Raw genomic sequence first — 17,361 nt, 5'->3', positions numbered from 1 at the left:
AGAGACAAAAAAGATTTTTTTTCTGTGTGTTGTTTTGTTTTTGGTGTTTGTTATTTTAGATAGGGTCTTAGCCCAAACTGGCCTAGATTCACAATGTGACCCAGGCTAGCCTGAAACTCTTGGATATTCTGCCTCAGCCTTTCAAGTACTGGAATTATAGATGTGAGGCACCACACCTGACTATACTATACTGTTTATAGAGAATAATGAGCAAACAAAAAATTAAGAAAAAACGAACATTCTATACAGACAAAAAAATAAGAATATGTATTTTAAATTAGCGTGTGGGGTGGGGGAGCGTGTATGCCACAGTGCCATGTCACAGCACATGTGCAGAGGCCAGAGAACAACTCTGTAGAGTCGGTTCTCTCCTTTCACTTTTATGAAGCTCCTAAGAATTGACCTTAGGTAGTCATGTTTGAGTGGCAAGGGTCTTTACCCACTTAGCCATCTGGCCAGCCAAAGAATATGATTTTTTAGATCTGTGGTCAGTTGAATCCATGGATGTGGAACCTGTAGATACAGTAGACTGACTATATTTAATGTTCTAAAGAATGTAAAATCTATCTCAATTTAATAAACATCATTTACAAATATAAACATCAAGATTTTAAGTAAATACTGCCAGCAGCCATTAGCTGTGTCAGAGGAACAGCAGGTGGCAACTGAAGTTCAGGTGTCGCCCACCAGAAGAAAAACTCTCTGATGGGTGTGTCTTTTTTAAGCAAGGCTTGTGAGGATACAGTCTTCAGAATGCGTTTTGCTTCTGTTGTGCCCCTGCATGCTTGTTGCTACAGTGTATATGGTGTGGGGAGTCCCCCACTTCCTTTATTATAGTGTGTCTATCTCATGATTACATCTCTATCTACTGGACATTTAATTCTGTGGATTGTCAGAAAGATGATTTCTCCTTAAGCTGTATTATCTACTGACACAGAGTTTTGATGGATATAAATAGTACTAGGATATGTTTCATAATTAAGGCCTATTGTTCCACAAGGACTGTGAGACACTTAGGACCTGCTTTAGATCACAGCTCAGGTTGACATAGGAAAACAGTTGAATTTCCTCAGCTGCCAAGATAGCTATATACTATTAGCTGATATAAAGCTTCAAAAGAGCTTTAGATTAGACCAGGTGCCTTGCTAATGTTTTTTTAGATAAATGTTTCCAATTTTTAATTCACAAGGACACATAGCTATACTGTCCAGCTAGGTTGTAAATACAAAGACAGTCTAATTATTGCTAGCTGGCTAATAATTAAGTCCTTGTACCTATTGCTGATCTCAATTTGTAAGAATAAATTCTGACTAGTCAAGGCTACAGAAAAAATAATGGACTCTGTACCCCAAATGAGGACTGCAGGTGTTCTTGGATAATTAGAACTCAGATTGCCTGAAAAAGTTGGTGGGGTATATAAACTGTAAAAAGACATGATAGGACAGAGCAATGTAGGGGAGCAATGAGAGAGAATAAAGAAATGAAACCATCAAGAGAGAGTGCGTCAGATTACTTTCCCTAACCCCTCAGACAACAAAGTCTTAGTTTGCGCTCCACTGTGGACTTTCCCTTTGAGCCCTGTCTGCAGCCTGGAAGCTGGTTCTTCAAGGGCTGTGATAAAATACTGTAAATTAAATCAGCTGTGTATTAATGGAATAATTCATCATGACCAAATAAAAACTGAGGTATAAAGATGAAATAATAACAAGAAATATGTTCATATATGTTCCTTGGATCTACCTGGTGGAAAAAGAGAACCAACTCCCACAAGCTGTTCCCTGCACGTGTGAGACATGGCACACTTGCGCCCACACACAAATTAAGTATAAAAATTACATTTACAATTTATAAAATTAAGGACTTGGATTCTTCTGATCTTCCTGCTTTCGCCTCCCAGGTACTGAAATTGGGACTGGATTTTTTGAAATAGGAGAGAGACCTGAGGAGTGAGGGGAGGCTGTGGAATAAGAGGAGTCTGCTTGTCTGGAGATGGAGGTGCACACAGCAAAGCCAGACGGTCTCTTCCTTCATGGAAAAACAAAGTGTTTTCCTATAAAGACTCTAGTAAGCAGAAACTGCAGAGATTAAACAACCAGGTTGTGCACTGAAGTGTGGTTTGTGGCCAAAGTGACAGCCCTTTGCCATTTACCTACACTGCAATGCTTGGCTTGGCTTTGGCAGTAGTACAGCCCCTTGACTAAGCCAATTATAGCCTCGCTCCCCTTGGCCAGTAACTAGTCTAATGTGGGAGTTTGACCCCGTCTCAGCCATAGAGAAACAGTCAATGGATGTGGAAAAATTTCTGATAAGTAGTTCTTATCCATTGAAGCCATAGGTGATAAAAGGGAAGTCACTATGGTTCATGTCACCTTCCTTCATGCTTAGAACACTGAAGGTCTGCGGACATGGCTGCATTACCCACAGTATAGATGGCAGACAGATCTTTCTCTCAACCTGTCTTCCTCCTGTAAGCCTTTCTCCCATATTCTCAAGCACTCCTTGCTGGAGTAGACTCCGGGGCATAGGAATCTCTCCCTCAGCTTAGTTCTCTGCCTCCAGATCTCAAGATCTCTGCTGGGGAAGGGGGCGGGAGGGGCGGGGCTTCCAGCAGGAGTGGCACTTGCTTGGGTGCTGGGAAGTCATTATGATCTGTGCACAAGGCAGTTGGGATGTCCACTTTAGCATCAGGGCCTTTGAGGACATTATTCCCCCAAGCTAACCTGTTTCTATCGCCATTTTCGGGGTTCTTGTGATGATACTCCCAGAGCAGGACCAACTTTAGATCTCTCCATTCATACCTTCCCTCACCCAAACCTAACCCCTGACTTCCTTCCCAGGCCACAGCATTCCTGTCTTCCTAATAAAAACCCCAGTCAGTCCTGGCTCTGGATCTGTCCTCATGAGGGAAGATCTCAGTGGTAAACTGCATTAATCAAAGTACCCGTCGACCCTCCCCATGACACCCACAGCACCAAGAAATACTTTACAGCCCCACTCCAACTTTTGCTCAGGAGGAGCCATGTGACTTGCTCTGGCCACTGAAATGAGGCAGAAATGACTGGCCTCATTGTGAGTAGAGACTGAGGCAGCTCGGGGCAGAAGTCTCTGCTCCTTCTGTGAGGACACGGGAGGGACCTGGAGTGTGATGTGTGAGAAGAACCACCGCTGCTGCAGTGGGTGAGTGACACAACATGGTGGGCTCTCATGCACTCAGCCTGAGCAACCAGTTAATAATTTGTAAGTTAATCCAGTCCTCAGCGGGAGCCCCTCACTCCAGAGTCATCTACCCCGGAATGTGTACCCTGGAACTGGAACATGAGGCCAAGGGAACAGACCTGCCTGGTTCTGTCTCGGAAGGCCTAAAGCTGGAGTCTGCACCTGATTCTGCCACTGCCTGACCTCTGGCTGTGCCTGGGTGTTCAGTACAGCTGATTCACTCTCCCAGAGGCCTTGGCTTGGGATGATACCATCCAGAACCTCTCACCGTACAGTAAAGACACAACTCACTTGAGGGTGGGAAACAGTTTCAATCTGAATGTCCACATTACCTGAAAATACACATGATCATATAAAATTACTTTTATTAAAATAGAAAAGCTTTCTAGTATATTGCTGTATACTATATATAGTATACATACAGTATATTGTGGTAGACTATATATTGAACATATATACAATATAGTCTAGTATGTTGAGGACATTTAGACAGAAATTGGCAATTGCAACAGAGGCTACATTAACATCAGCACTGAGATTCTCTGAAAGCTTTAAGTGCTCACTTTTCAACAACATTTTGGTATAATAAGCATATTGCTATATTTCAGAGAGTACATGTAACACTGAAAAATACTTCATATAAAAATCTAAGTTCAGGTGCATACAAACAAGAAGTCTTTCATTAATAGCTTATTTCAAACTGTGAAACATTCAAAGTATCCAATTTCTTAGACAACATGCAAACATTTTAATATTTAGCCTGACATTTTAAATATATAAATCACATTCTTTATAATTCTATATAAAAAGAAAGTCAGACAGACACTTATCCATACTGTTCACATCACAAAAAGCAAACATGTCTTCATGAATGGAAAGTATGGGCTAACACATATGATTGTCATTTTACAAATATGGCTATTCACCTTCTTCATTATAAACTTAAAAAATCATGTACTATTTACATGAACTACTAATTATCTTACTTTTTGGCAATTATATAGTAGCAGCAACTGGTTTAAATCTGATATTTAAACTCTGAACTTGGTGAGTCTTGACGAGTGCATTTGGCTAATAAACTGCGTGACACAAGATGCTGGGAAGCAATGGGGCTGCCCCCATTCCCAGGCACAAACCGGCAGTACTGAGAGGACCACTCACTAGGTAAGTACATGAGCATCACTTGGCCAGCTGGGCCTTTGCTAGGCACATTAGAGCCCTGCCTCAAATGTCTATGGAGCCAGCCGTCACAACAGTGACTTTTCACTGAGCCCTCAGATTCTAGACACAGGAACAAGACACTGGCAACCTCAAACACTTACAGGAACTCGGAAGATATTAGGACACGAACCCAACAGCAAAGGGGCTCCTTCTATAAAGTGACCATCTCACAGATGAGTGACGGTAAATTAGCTTTGGAGAAGGGGCCTTCTCGACTGAGCAAAATGTAAACTGTGGCCCCGCAGCCTACCAGCAAGAGATCTTTACTACACTGGGAGAACCTAGTTTATCATTTTAAAATCAAGGCAAAACCCCCTAATATTGGCAGATTAAAAAAAAAAAAATACTGTGTGGTGCTAAGAGGTGACACGTGCTTTTGCGTGGCCACCAGCTAGCAGTCCTGAATGTCGTTCACAAGGTCGGACAGGAGAGTTGAGGGATGCTTTGCGGTCTCTGTGGACAGTCAGAGACAAGCCCAGAGCAAGTGCATGGTGAGGCCCAGGCTGAAGAGGAGCAGGGAGTGGCTGGGAGGCCTGCCCCCATCAGCAGACGATGGGAGGCTTCTGGAGACCTGCACCTGGGAAATGATGAGGGCAGAGAGAGGGACATGGGATGCCAGAGTGGGGCTGTCCGAGTTGATGAGGGACTCGATTTTCTCCGCTTCCTTATTGCAGGCCTCAATCTGCAAGGGAAAAGATCCTTTTAATAGAAAATCTCAGAACCTTGAGACGGTCCAGTCAAGCAAATTCCAGGCACACGTCCCAGGTGGAATGGCCAGAGGCAGCTTACTTCCCTTTGCCCTTCCTGTACAGTCAGAGTTACAGTTATGGGTCTTATTACGCACATAGAAGGGCATTAATGGAAAGCAGAAACCCCATGTCAACTACCCTAGTCAGTCGACCATTTTTGCTTTTGCACAACACCATACACCGCCTATCTCCCTAGAGACAGAGCTCACAGTCAGTTAGATAGTCACAGGAAAGGCTTTTACTTCTGCTCTAAGGTGAGGACGGAAACAGGTTTGGAACCAGGCAGCTGGAACTGCTTCCATTCACCCCTTCCATGAGTCCTCACTACTTTCCTGGGAAACCTGGGCCCACAGAGTGAGGTTCCAGGCCTCCTGATCTGCGAGGAAGAAAGACGTACTGAGCCCGAAGGCAGGTCACTGCCTTGCCCCTGCCAGTGTGCTACTCCCCAGGCCTTGGCTACCTCATCTGCACAAGGGTGGGGGGGGTGGACTTAGTGTGCCCAGCCTCAGCACCCCAGAACGGACTCTTTCCTCCTGCCCTCTCCAACTTCAAAAGTGGCACCGCTTCCTCTCCCCTCGGTCCTTTCCCATCCCTGGCTTGTGTCCTCCACCCCCACTCTAAGCCCATCAAACTCTAAAGGGGTGAGATGGTTGCACAGTGTGTGCCGGACCCCACCTGCAAAGCTTTTGGGTGATGGTCCACAGGAATAATGAGGATCACAATTTCTGATTCGATGCTCAGGTATCCAAACACATCACACTGTGGGACAGACACATGCATGCGGACCTTCTGAAGGATCTCTAGAACTGTCACCGGCTTCTTGTTCGTCACCTAGGAGACATTTCCAGGGACTGAAGAGGACCCCTCCTGCTGCCCAGGCCACTCTGCTTCTGCTGCAGCTCAAGAGGCTCACTGACCAGTGCTCAGCACCAGGTTCGGCTCTGCCGCTCAAATCCTATGGCCCAGGGTCCAGTGCAATGGGGTTGGGCTGTCCACAGAGGTTTGTGGCCAAATTAACCCCACCAGAGTACTTGGCTTTGAGCAGGGTCTGGCTATAGAGACCAAGCTAACTCACTCCTTCCTTCCTTCCTTCCTTCCTTCCTTCCTTCCTTCCTTCCTTCCTTCCTTCCTTCCTTCCTATTTATTTTGTTTTTCAAGACAGGGTTTCTCTGTGTAGCTTTGGAGCCTATCCTGGAGAACTCACTCTATAGACCAGGCTGGCCTTGAACTCACAGAGATCTGCCTGGCTCTGCCTCCTGAGTGCTGAGATTAAAGGTGTATGCCACCACCTTCTGGCTCAGGCTAGCTTAACTCATGACCCTCTTGCCTCAGCCTTGCTAGCTCCACGGTAATCCTGTACCAGCGTACCCAGTTCAGAAGTGCTGTTTATTTATTTAGGTTCTTTCTGTGTTTGAAATAGGGTCCAAATCAAGGATGGCCTTGAACTCTCTATGTACAATGAAGATAACCTTGAACTGCTCATCCTCCTGCCTCTACCTCCCAAGAGCTAGGATATAGGCCTGCATGCTCCACCTGTCCATCCACGTGTGTGTGGTGTGTGTGTGTGTGTGTGTGTGTGTGTGTGTGTGTGTGTGGTGTGATATGCACAAGCCTGAGGTCAATCCTAGATGTCACTCCTCAAGAGCTCTTTTTACCTCCTTTTTAAAAAGTATTTATACCAGTGGTGGTACATACCTTTCATCAGGAGGCAGAGGCAGGTGGATCTCTGTGAGTTTGAGGCCAGCCTGCTCTACAAAATGAGTTCCAGAAAAGCCAGGGCTCCACAGAGAAACTCTGTCTCAAAAAAAATTTTTTTTTAATTTTATGTACACATATTTTGTATGGGTACATGTACATGTGTACAGGTACCATGGAGGCTGGAGTTAAAGGTGGTTGTAAGCTGCCTGAGGTGCTGGGAACTGAATTTGAGTCTTTTCAACAAGTTATAAGTGCGAGAGCACTTAACCACTGAGCCATCTCACCTAGTTTTTCTAAGACAAGGTCTTTCATTGGCTAGGAGCTTGCCAAGCACCTGAGTCTGAATCACAGACCTCACATAAAAATGTAAAAGTTCTGCATGTGGTGGGACACACATGCGATCTCCCCTGAGGAGGCAGAATTAGGAAGACTCCGGGCTTGCCTGCCAGGCAGTCTGCCTGCATAAGAGACCCAGGCTGAGTGAGAGATCCTGTCTCTAAACACTGGGCAGAAGTGACCGAGGAAGGCACCCAGCCAAGCTCTCTGCAGCCCCAGGAGCACTTCTCAAAAAGCCACTGCTCTGAACTGCAGGGCAAGGAAGAGAAGTCCTGGGGAAACCGGTGTCTAAACAGACAGGATGGACTCTCTAGGTAGTGGCAAGTTCTTGCCTATTGCATCACTGGAGTCCTGGCTCCCCAAAAGGGAGCAGGGTAGGGGAGGGAAAGGGAGGACGGACAGGGAGACAGCTCTATGGGGAATGGATGAGGATGGGTGCAGAGACCATCTGGATTTCTATATTGCTGCTCACCTGGCCCTGAGGATGCTCTCTGAGCTGGCAGGGACCTTTCCTAAGAAAGGGCATGGCAGAGAGAACACAGGTCAGGGGTCAGCCACCCTGGGGGTCAACCCTTGCTCTATTGACTATGAACTGTATGGCCTTGATCGAGTCTAGGGACCAGGTTCTTTATACACAGGGACAATACATTCTGCTCTCTAGGATTCCTGAGAAGTTTAGCAATGTGCTTTCAACAGTACCTAGCATATGAAGCAACTTACCTTAGCAATAGTGTCCAGTTTTTCTTTGTCAAATAAAACCCGTAACATCCCAGCACACAATGGGCAACAAGCACCTGGAACAGAAACCATTTTTGTGAGTTCAGAATTAAAACAAGGAGAATCCAAAATGACTGGTGAAGTGGCCAGCTTCACTGCGGCTGTCACCTGTCCTTCCTCCAGCTGTGCTCGATGACCAACCGGGATCCTAACATCTGTGTTTACGGAAGCCATCCCTCCATCCTGACACCCTCCTCTGGCGATGCTCAGGGTGAGGAGGCTGTGGAGTCACCGCACACCAGACCTGCCCACTTCTCATCTCACGCTCTGGTCCTGCCCAGCAGCTTGTGCTGGCCTCTGCTTTTCTGTCTGCACAGGGAGCTGCAGGTGTTCTGAGTGCTTGCTTCTCATGTGATTTTCAAACTACCCTATTCTATTTAAAAGCCATAGCAAGGGATGGGGCAGTCTAATCTTATGCCACATTTAACAGAGTTCATCATGCAGTTCACCAACAGCCTTCCCACCAGGCCCTCACCAGCTCTTCACTCGGCTTCCCCAGGCAGTTTTGACTGGACAGTTTGGTCTGCAGGGAACCTATGTCCCCTCCCTTGGAGTGTGGTCTCCAGGAGGGAAGAGGCTTCGTTTTGTTCACTGCTGGGCCCTGGTGCCTAGAAGAATGTCCTGACATAGTGGAGGCTCAGTGACCCTTGGTGAGCTACAGATGGAGACTTGGAAGGCCCGGAGTAGCCTGTAGGAGCAGGCTTGGAATGAAAGCTCTTCCTCTGCCCGTGCCACTGATGATGAGCCACTGACGATGTGAGTGTGAGCCACACCGTCCACAAACACTGATGCTTACGGCTGTCTGGTGAACAGAGCCTTCTGGCCACACAACTGAGTCCACTCTCCCTGCTTCTCTCATTACAAATGTTTGTGTTCACCAAAATACTTCAACTATCCATTCAACTAGTAATTAATTGTTCAAATGCTTTAAAATAAGTAAGTATATTCACTTAATCTAGCAATCCTAATTTTTAAATCTAAATACTACCTTTACTTGCTTATTCATTGATGCCTGATAGAAAATTTTGATTGAAAAAAGTTGGCATGTTATTGTTTTTCTTTCTTTCTTTCTTTCTTTCTTTCTTTCTTTCTTTCTTTCTTTCTTTCTTTCTTTTCTTTTCTTTCTTTTTTTTTTTCCGGTCTTTTTGTTTTTTTTTAAGACAGGGTTTCTCTGTGTTACAGCTCTGGCTGTCCTGGTACTCACTTTGTAGACTAGGCTGGCCTTGAACACAGGTCTGCCTGCCTCTGCCTCCCAAGTGCTGGGATTAAAGGCATGCACCACCACCGCCTGGCTTTGTTTATCTTTTTAACTTTAAAATTAGATCCGTTCATTTTATTTTATGTGAGTGTTTTCCCTGTACGCATGTATGTGCACCATGTGTGCACTTGGTGCTAGAGGAGGTCAGAAGAAGACACAGGATCCCCTAGAACTGGAGTTACAAATGGCCGTGAGCCACTGCACCGGTGCTAGGAATTGAACCCAGGTCCCTCTGAGGCAGCTCTCCAGCCACTGCCATGCTCTTTGGATGTCAGCAGAGTCAACGCTAAGGCAAGCCACAGCTTTGGAGTTAGCGCAGAATAATCAGCCTGTGGGTCTCTTGAATTTTCTATTTTTTTTTTTTTTATAGTGTATCCCAGGGTGCCTCTATCACAGGCAATCTCCCTGTCTCACCCTGAGTGCTGGGAGTACAGCGTTTCAGAGTTTGCAGACGGCTCATGCTCTGCCCCACCCCTGCCTACTCCACAGACCTCCAGCTTACCGGGTGGAATGACGGGCCTGCAGCCGAGAGCTGAGAGGGAAGGGCACTTCACGGCAGCACACTCGGCCGCCAGGGCACTGTGTTCAGAGAGGACCCCGACAGCCTGGCAGGGCCCATGGTAATCGACTGCCACCCGATCCGAGTAGGCAGCACACACACTACTGTACGTGTCACCATTGTGCCCACAAACAGGCTCTCTGGCTCTGCAGAAGGGCTGAGGAAAAACAAACAACTTTTAGCCTGGAAACTCCTACGGTAGTCTTTCCGATTGTGAGCACAGAGCTCATCCCCCTGTTTTCAGGAAGGGAAAAGACGAAGGTGTAAGCCATGGGGGTCTTCCAAAGCCCTTAGGAGGACTAAGGAATGGGCTGTCTCAAGTTGAAAAGCCTTGGAGACTTGGGTGATCACTGTGAAACGGATAGGGGATAACAATATCCCCTTCACCCAGACTTCTCTCAGTAGTCACGAAGGTCTGAATAAAAAGACCGCTCCTCATGAAAAGGTGGAGACCTTACCATTTCATGCTGGGTGCGGGGAGGGGGGGGCTGGGCAGGATGAGCGAGCAGAGCAGACCTACTCTGTACTATTAGGCAGTTAGGGATATAACTGGGAAACACCCTAGATGGGAAGAGCGAGCAAGGGTGGAGAGAAGGGGCCGTTAAAGCAGATGTCCATGTTAGTGGGACACCAGCTCCAAGAGAAAACAGTAGCCAGACAAGCTGCAGGGTCCGTCCCCACCACGGACAGAGAGCATGTCCAATGCTGGTGCCTTGCAGGCAAGTGATGCTGAGCCCACAGATGGGAATCTCCCAGCAGAGGGTCAGCACACAATCATGGGGGCTGGGGGGAAGCTCCAAGGAGGCTGTCCCGTAAGGTTATTCCCCATGGAAGCGCTCTCAGAAGCCTAAAGACTGAGTCAGGCCTATGTAAAACAGTCTTAGAGATTTTCATCTCACTTCAACACAGTGGGTGGGGAAGGTGGGAAGGGGGAGGGGAAGACTAGTGGTGAGGCCGCTTTCTTCCTGACTGTTTTCTAGGGCAGCCCACAGAACTGTGGACAGAATGGCGGTGAGCACACCGGCTGTGATGCGTGAAGTCTTTTCCTAGGAGTGACTTGAGGCCAGGGGCCACGTGCTTTTACACTACTCCCCAGAGTTGGCCACAGCACTCCTGTGTGAGCAGAGGTCTTGTCTGCTTGTCTGGAGAAGATCAGAAGCTGACTTGACTCCCCTTTGGTTTGGCAGCCAAGCACATACCTGGCAGGGGCCTCGGTAAGACAGGCTTTTTCCTCTTTGGTACAAAGTGCAGAGATTGCTGTGCTCCACGTGCTCTGTGTCACACACAGGATCACGGACCTGCTCACAGGCGAGCTGTCGGTGCACACACTCATACTGGCTACATCCAAATTTATCAAAGGTCGTCAGGCAAACCTGTGGTTTTGGCACACATCTGAAAAACAATGAGAGCCAGCAGATGAACCAGAAGCATGGAGGGACTGTGGGCGGCAAAGCCCTGGATGTGGGTGGCACAGGAAGCGCAGGGGAGAGACAGGGTTAATGGAGCCTATGAAAAGGAGGATGGTCAGAACAGAAAATGGCAGACACACTCCTCAGAGGGAATGAATGGCTGAGCCCAGGCGACACATGGAAGAGGGTGTTCTAACTGGAGCCTGGTGGCAAAGGAGGAAACAAGCAGGCTAGGCTGAGGGGACAGCCACAAACATGAGGTGGATCCAGGATGTGGAGTGGGGGAGGGGTGGACTCAGGCCTGGAGTACAAGTGCCTGATGTGAGACCAACAGTGAGTGGGTTCAACGCTAAGGTCACAGTCAGTAACAACGGATCATTTCCAGACGCTTCATTTTTTTAAGGCAAGGTCTCAGGCCTAGCTGGCCTGAAACTTACTATACAGACTAGGCTGGCCTTGAACTCACAAAGATCTGCCTGCCTCCGGAATATGGGATTAAAGGTGTAGGACAGCCAGGCAGTGGTAGCACACGCCTTTAATCCCAGCACTCAGGAGGCAGAGGCAGGCAGATCTGTGAGTTCGAGGCCAGCCTGGGCTACAGAGCGAGTTCCAAGACAGGCTTGTGGTGGGTATTGTGTTCCCTAAAATATTGTGTGTTCCCCGAAATAAACATATCTGGGGTTAGAGAACAGACAGCCACTAGAACAAAGCCAAAAATGGTGGCTAGAAAATGGGAAGAGTACGCCATAACAGAAGTTGGGCGGTGGTGGTACACGCCTTTAATCCCAGCACTTGGGAGGCAGAGCTAGCTGGATCTCTGAGTTCAAGGCCACTTTAGCAACAGCCTTCCTTGCAGAAATGGCCTGTAACCAGGAACTCTGAGCCAAACGAACCCTTTTCTTCTCCAAGTCACTTTTGTGTTCAGGGTGCTTCATCACAGCAACAGCAGTGGAACCAGAGCACTGAACTTCAACAGACATGTGGCTGACTCTAGGCCACTTCACCACATCAGCAAATCTGCCTTTATTCTGTGCCAGTTTTCAAGACGAAGAAACAATTTCCCGCACAAACCCCTTCATCAGGGGTGAGCTGTGACTCTGGGACACTGGCTTGCTCAAGTCTCAGAGGTGAACACTCCAGGTCCAGCCACACTTGCTTGTGGACCACCACATGCACTGCAGCACCATCAAGGCCATGGCAGTCACTGTCATCTGGCTTGGTGAGACTACAGAGAAGGGAGTCCAAATCATATCAAATAATGCTAAAGCTGCACTTTCTGAGATTTGTCATGTCTAATTCCTACAATGAATGCTCTAGCAGAAGAAGCCATGATGCTAATAAGAATGCATCCACTTTTCTCATCTCTCTTGCTAACCTGCCGTACCTTCCTCCGTTTCAGCATTATAGGACCCCTGCAGCTCCTAGCATACATTTCTGCTCCTGCTGTCACCACACCAGCTTTCCTCCCTAGCCCCCACACCTGCTGGTCACAGATCCAGCTGAGTGTCATGTCTCAGCACCTCTGAGGCCCTTTCTTTCCCAGCTGCACTCATTGCTCTATATCTGCACTCCTAATCATGCAGCCCGGGAGCTCTATGCAACTCTTTCTCTCCAGACTCCACACTAGTCAGGACAGAGATAAAGTTTTCGTGAGACATCTCAGCATGTAGCACAGTATGACCATGAACCCAGAATTCTCCAACTTCAGTGCCCCAAGTTGTGGCGATATTGTGTTCCCCAAAATAGTGTGCACCTTAATAAACTTATCTGGGGTCAGAGAAGAGAACAGCCACTAGATATAGAGGCCAGAAAATGGTGGCACTTTAATCCTATCACTTGGGAGGCAGAGATCCATCCATATCTCTGAGTTTAAAGCCACACTGGAAACAGCCAGGCATGGTGACTCACACATTTAATCCCAGGAAGTGATGGTAGAAAGCAGAAAGGTATATAAAGCATGAGGACCAGGAACTAGAGCTGGTTAAGCTTTTAGGCTTTTGAGCAGCAGTTCAGCTGAGATCCATTTGGATGAGGACACAGAGGCTTCCAGTCTGAGGAAACAGGATCAGCCAAGGAATTGGCAAGGTGAGGAAGCTGTGACTTGTTCTGCTTCTCTGATCTTCCAGCTTTAAGCCCAATACCTGGCTCCGGCTTGTTTTTATTAATAAGACCTTTTAAGATTCATGCTACACCAAGTGCTGAGATTACATACATTAGCCAGACTACTGCATCCAACTTTGTATTCTCATCATGTTGTGCAGGCACAGCAAAGACTTTATAAGCACTAGTCTTTGGCTGAATAAATATCATTGAACTTACCTTTGGCTTTTTGGGCAGAGGTTAGGATTACAGGGATCCTTGGAGACACAAGGTCCAAACTCAAACTGATGGTCTTGGAGACCCACACAGCGGGCGATACAGGCACTGGGGTAGGTGCGTCCATTCTGTGCACACACAGGGACAAACTGATCTGCACAGTTACAGGGCAGACCTGAAGGGAGGAAACAGCCTCAAATGAAAACATACATTCCCTTCCATGTCCTGATGAAGACAAACCACTAACAAATCATGTTAAAATGGAATTGTATATTAACTAAGGAAAAGACAAACCAAAAACAAGACAAACCACAATCCCTGACACAGATTTTTATTTAATTTATTTATATATACAGTTTAAAGACAGGGTCTCACCATGTAGCCTTGGCTGACCTGGAACTTGCTATGTAGACTATACTGGCTTCGAACTCAGACATCCACCTGCCTCTGCCTCCCCAGTGCTGGGGTCTAAGGTGTATGCACCATGTCTGGTTCTGATAGCGAGTTTAAAGAGAGCAAAGCTTTGAGAAGCTCTCTCTCTGCAGGATGGGATTCCTTTGTCCTTTTCACGGCTCCTTACCAGGTGTCTCCAGACACTGACCCACACAGAAAGAGCGATAGGCAGGAATGACAAAGCTCATTGTCCCCATCTGCCACATCACATTTGGAAATGGGCTAACTGAAGTCTAGCTTGGAGATTTCCTGAAGGTTAAAGATAATACCAAAATAACACAAACTTTTGTGACTGTTTCTCTCCAAGTCATGTTTGGACTGGGACACTAAGTCACAAAAAATATGGTACCGTTTTGGGCCAGTGGAATCCCTTAGAGTCTGCCAGCTAAACTGGAATTGTCTTAATTTACTGCAGAATGGCAGGGAGAACACAACGTAGGAAACTCAGGTCCATGCAGGAGCACTTTTAGATGTTATTTATAAATACATAAATTTACAAATGATTTCCGTCAAAGTCCGTAGGCCACTCTTCACTGCCCACATCCTCCGTGGCTTCTCCAAACAGAAGGACTGGCCCTGTCAGAGGACAGCGGACAAATGGGACCCGTAAAGTGCTGCTGACAGGGCTGGAGGAGTAAGGCTGCCCCAGGGCTCACGGCAGCAGCAGGCAGGGGGAGGGCACTGCATGTCTACTTCTGCTGTTACCCCACCGGTCTGCAGGGCTTCCTCCTTTTGAGTTATTGCTGACGGGCTGCCACAAGGTGTCTTGTCTTTCACCCCACAGTGTTCTGTCAACCTCAGAGAAGGAATCAAGGTACCACTGAGTTGGTGAGAATGGGGACAAGCAGAGCTACCTAATACCAGAGCCAATTACCGGGAACCAAGGTTATTTCGGTTCTGGGGAAAAGCAGGCACCGGGAGACACCGCTGGACAGCGCTGTTACCACTAGCAACTGCAGCTTTGCAGGAGAAAAGGTCCCATCATCTCACCAGGGTTTGCACCTGGAGGTGCCGGTGTTAGCACAACACTCCATCCTCAGGTTTTGTAAAGTCAAGAAAGCAGTACCTGGTTTTGTTTGTGGAGCCTGTGCAAGCAGTGGATGGGGAAGGCTGAGAAAGAACCTGATGAGAAACAGGCCTAGAAGTACACAGACACCTTAGACTACCGAGGTAGGGCTGCACATGGGCTCCTCTGCACACAGAAGCGGAGAGCCAGAGGAAGCTATCTGGCGCTCAGATCTGATACGGATGTTACTGTGTACACTTGCAGTTAGGGCAATTCCTACACTGCCCTCAAGACAATGTGAGGGCAAAGAATGATAGCCCCTGGAGGCCCTCGGGGCTACGGATGCCCTTGGCTACCTGTGAAGGTTCGACGGTCGTCGTCTGAGCTATGCTCACTGAGGCAGAGACGGGTAGAACACACTAAATTGCCAGCAAAACAAGAACAGACGTTGCAGTCAATATTGAAGGATGTTCCATGACCTGAAAGAAAGAAAACCCCAATTATATTATGTACTAAGAAACAGACTACAGGAATGTGAGATAGCTCTGTGGGTAAAGATGCTTGCTGACAAGCCTGAATCCAATCCTCAGGACCTACATGGTGGAAGGAGAGAACTAATTCCCCCAGCCTGTTCTCTAACATCTACAGATATGCTGTGGCACAGACACACAGACACACACAGACACACACAGACACACACACACGCACACACACACTAAAAAACAGCATAAATTTGTTTGAATGTATAAAAAATTTAAAGTCTATTACTACTGTGTGTGCATGCACATGTGTGGGTGGGGGCACATGTGTGTCACAGTGTGAATGTGCATGTCAGAGCATAACTTTTCAGAGTTGGTTCCTGCCTCCCCAGCACTGGGATTACAAGTGTGCACCACCATGGCCAGCATTTTTACCTGGGTTATAGGGAAATCAAATTTAGGTTGTCTCAAAGTGCTTTGCCAAGTGAACCATCCCCCAAACCCCTCAAAAAGTTTTACATCAATTCCTTTTTTTTTTTTTGGTTTTTCGAGACAGGGTTTCTCTGTGTAGCTTTGCGCCTTTCCTGGAACTTGCTTTGGAGACCAGGCTGGCCTCGAACTCACAGAGATCCACCTGGCTCTGCCTCCCGAGTGCTGGGATTAGCCGCCTTCCGCCGCCACTGCCGCCGCCGCCGCCGCCGCCGCCGCCACCACCACCACCACCACACGGCTACATCAATTCTCGAATAATGACTTTTGAATACATAAACTAGGGACTTAAATCTAAGATGCTTATTTTGAGACAAGGTCTCACTGTGTAGCACTGGCTGTCCTGGAGCTTGCTATGTAGACCAGGCTGGCCTCAAACTCAGAGATCTCATGTCTAAAAGGCAGCAGTATATTCGTACCCTCCCCCAATCCATGTTTCCATATATATACATGCATATATAATGTATATGTATCAGGCTGGCCTGGAGCTCACTCTGTCACCTGGGGTGACACTCAGAGCGATCCTCTCTGTCTCCCAAGCACTGGGATTACAGGCATGAGCCCAGTGCCTAGCAGGGTGACTCTATGAGCATCAGTTGTGAAATGGGCGTAGTAACGATAGCAGTAACTACATAAGGAGGAACTCAGATGATTAAAAGAGATAACTCAGGGCAAGACTCCGTGCTCTGCTTGGCACACAGTCAGGCTTCACTGAGGTTAACAAGCAGGCCCTTCTTGGGAGGCTTCCAAGAGGGCTCTTTAGAAGTCCTAGTACTTGCTGGTTGAGGTGGTGCTTGACTGTAATCCCATCACTTAGGAGACAGAGGCCAGAGGATTACTGCAGGTTCAAAGTCAGTCTGGGCTATGTAGTGAGCTCCAGGCTAGTCTGGGTTACATAACAGGATCCTGTTTCTAACAAAATACACCACACACATACACACACACACACACACACACACACACACACACACACACACACAGAGTGTTCTCCTGGAATATATGATGTACAGATTGTACTCTTTAGCAAGAACTCATCTAATGTTCTTTGTGCAAAGTGTAGACAGACAACCAGTCTCAGTGAAATGAGATCACCCACGAGTATGCCCAAGACTCACTTTTTCTTTTCCCTCCAACAATACAAGACTTCTGGAGGTCGATACAGTGCATCTCCATACAGTTTTCCAAGAGGCCACTCTGTCCACAGGAACAGATCTTGTAACAACCCACTTCTCCTGCAGAGGACGGCACCTGGATCAGTGTCCCCTGACGGACAATGAAGTCAGACGCTTCCCCCAATTTGCAGCCTGTACAAAAATAAAACCGAAACCAAAACGGAACTGATAATGTTGTTCTACGTCCTGTTTCACACTACACATACTTCATAGTCTTCTAGGA

The 17,361-nt window shown here is 47.3% G+C and overlaps 1 protein-coding gene across 2 annotated transcripts in view; it reads right to left on the bottom strand.

The window, feature by feature from the left end:
* Positions 1-3,563: 3,563 nt before the first annotated feature.
* Reck (reversion inducing cysteine rich protein with kazal motifs) overlaps positions 3,564-17,361 on the bottom strand; it is a 69,998-nt gene continuing 56,200 nt past the window's right edge. For both annotated transcript variants that reach the window (XM_036179188.1, XM_036179189.1), the window contains exons 14-21: positions 17,082-17,270; positions 15,355-15,477; positions 13,543-13,714; positions 11,014-11,206; positions 9,758-9,971; positions 7,941-8,014; positions 5,862-6,017; positions 3,564-5,119 (exon numbers count right to left, since the gene is read on the bottom strand). In XM_036179188.1, the coding sequence (XP_036035081.1) occupies positions 4,901-5,119; positions 5,862-6,017; positions 7,941-8,014; positions 9,758-9,971; positions 11,014-11,206; positions 13,543-13,714; positions 15,355-15,477; positions 17,082-17,270 (1,340 nt within the window). In that variant the 3' untranslated portion in view covers positions 3,564-4,900. The remainder of the gene's footprint in view (positions 5,120-5,861; positions 6,018-7,940; positions 8,015-9,757; positions 9,972-11,013; positions 11,207-13,542; positions 13,715-15,354; positions 15,478-17,081; positions 17,271-17,361) is intronic.

Source organism: Onychomys torridus, chromosome 2 (genome assembly GCF_903995425.1).
Source record: "Onychomys torridus chromosome 2, mOncTor1.1, whole genome shotgun sequence".
Taxonomy (NCBI): Eukaryota; Metazoa; Chordata; class Mammalia; order Rodentia; family Cricetidae; genus Onychomys; species Onychomys torridus.
The sequence above is the reverse complement of the archived record's forward strand: the minus strand, read 5'-3'. Positions and strand labels throughout refer to the sequence as shown.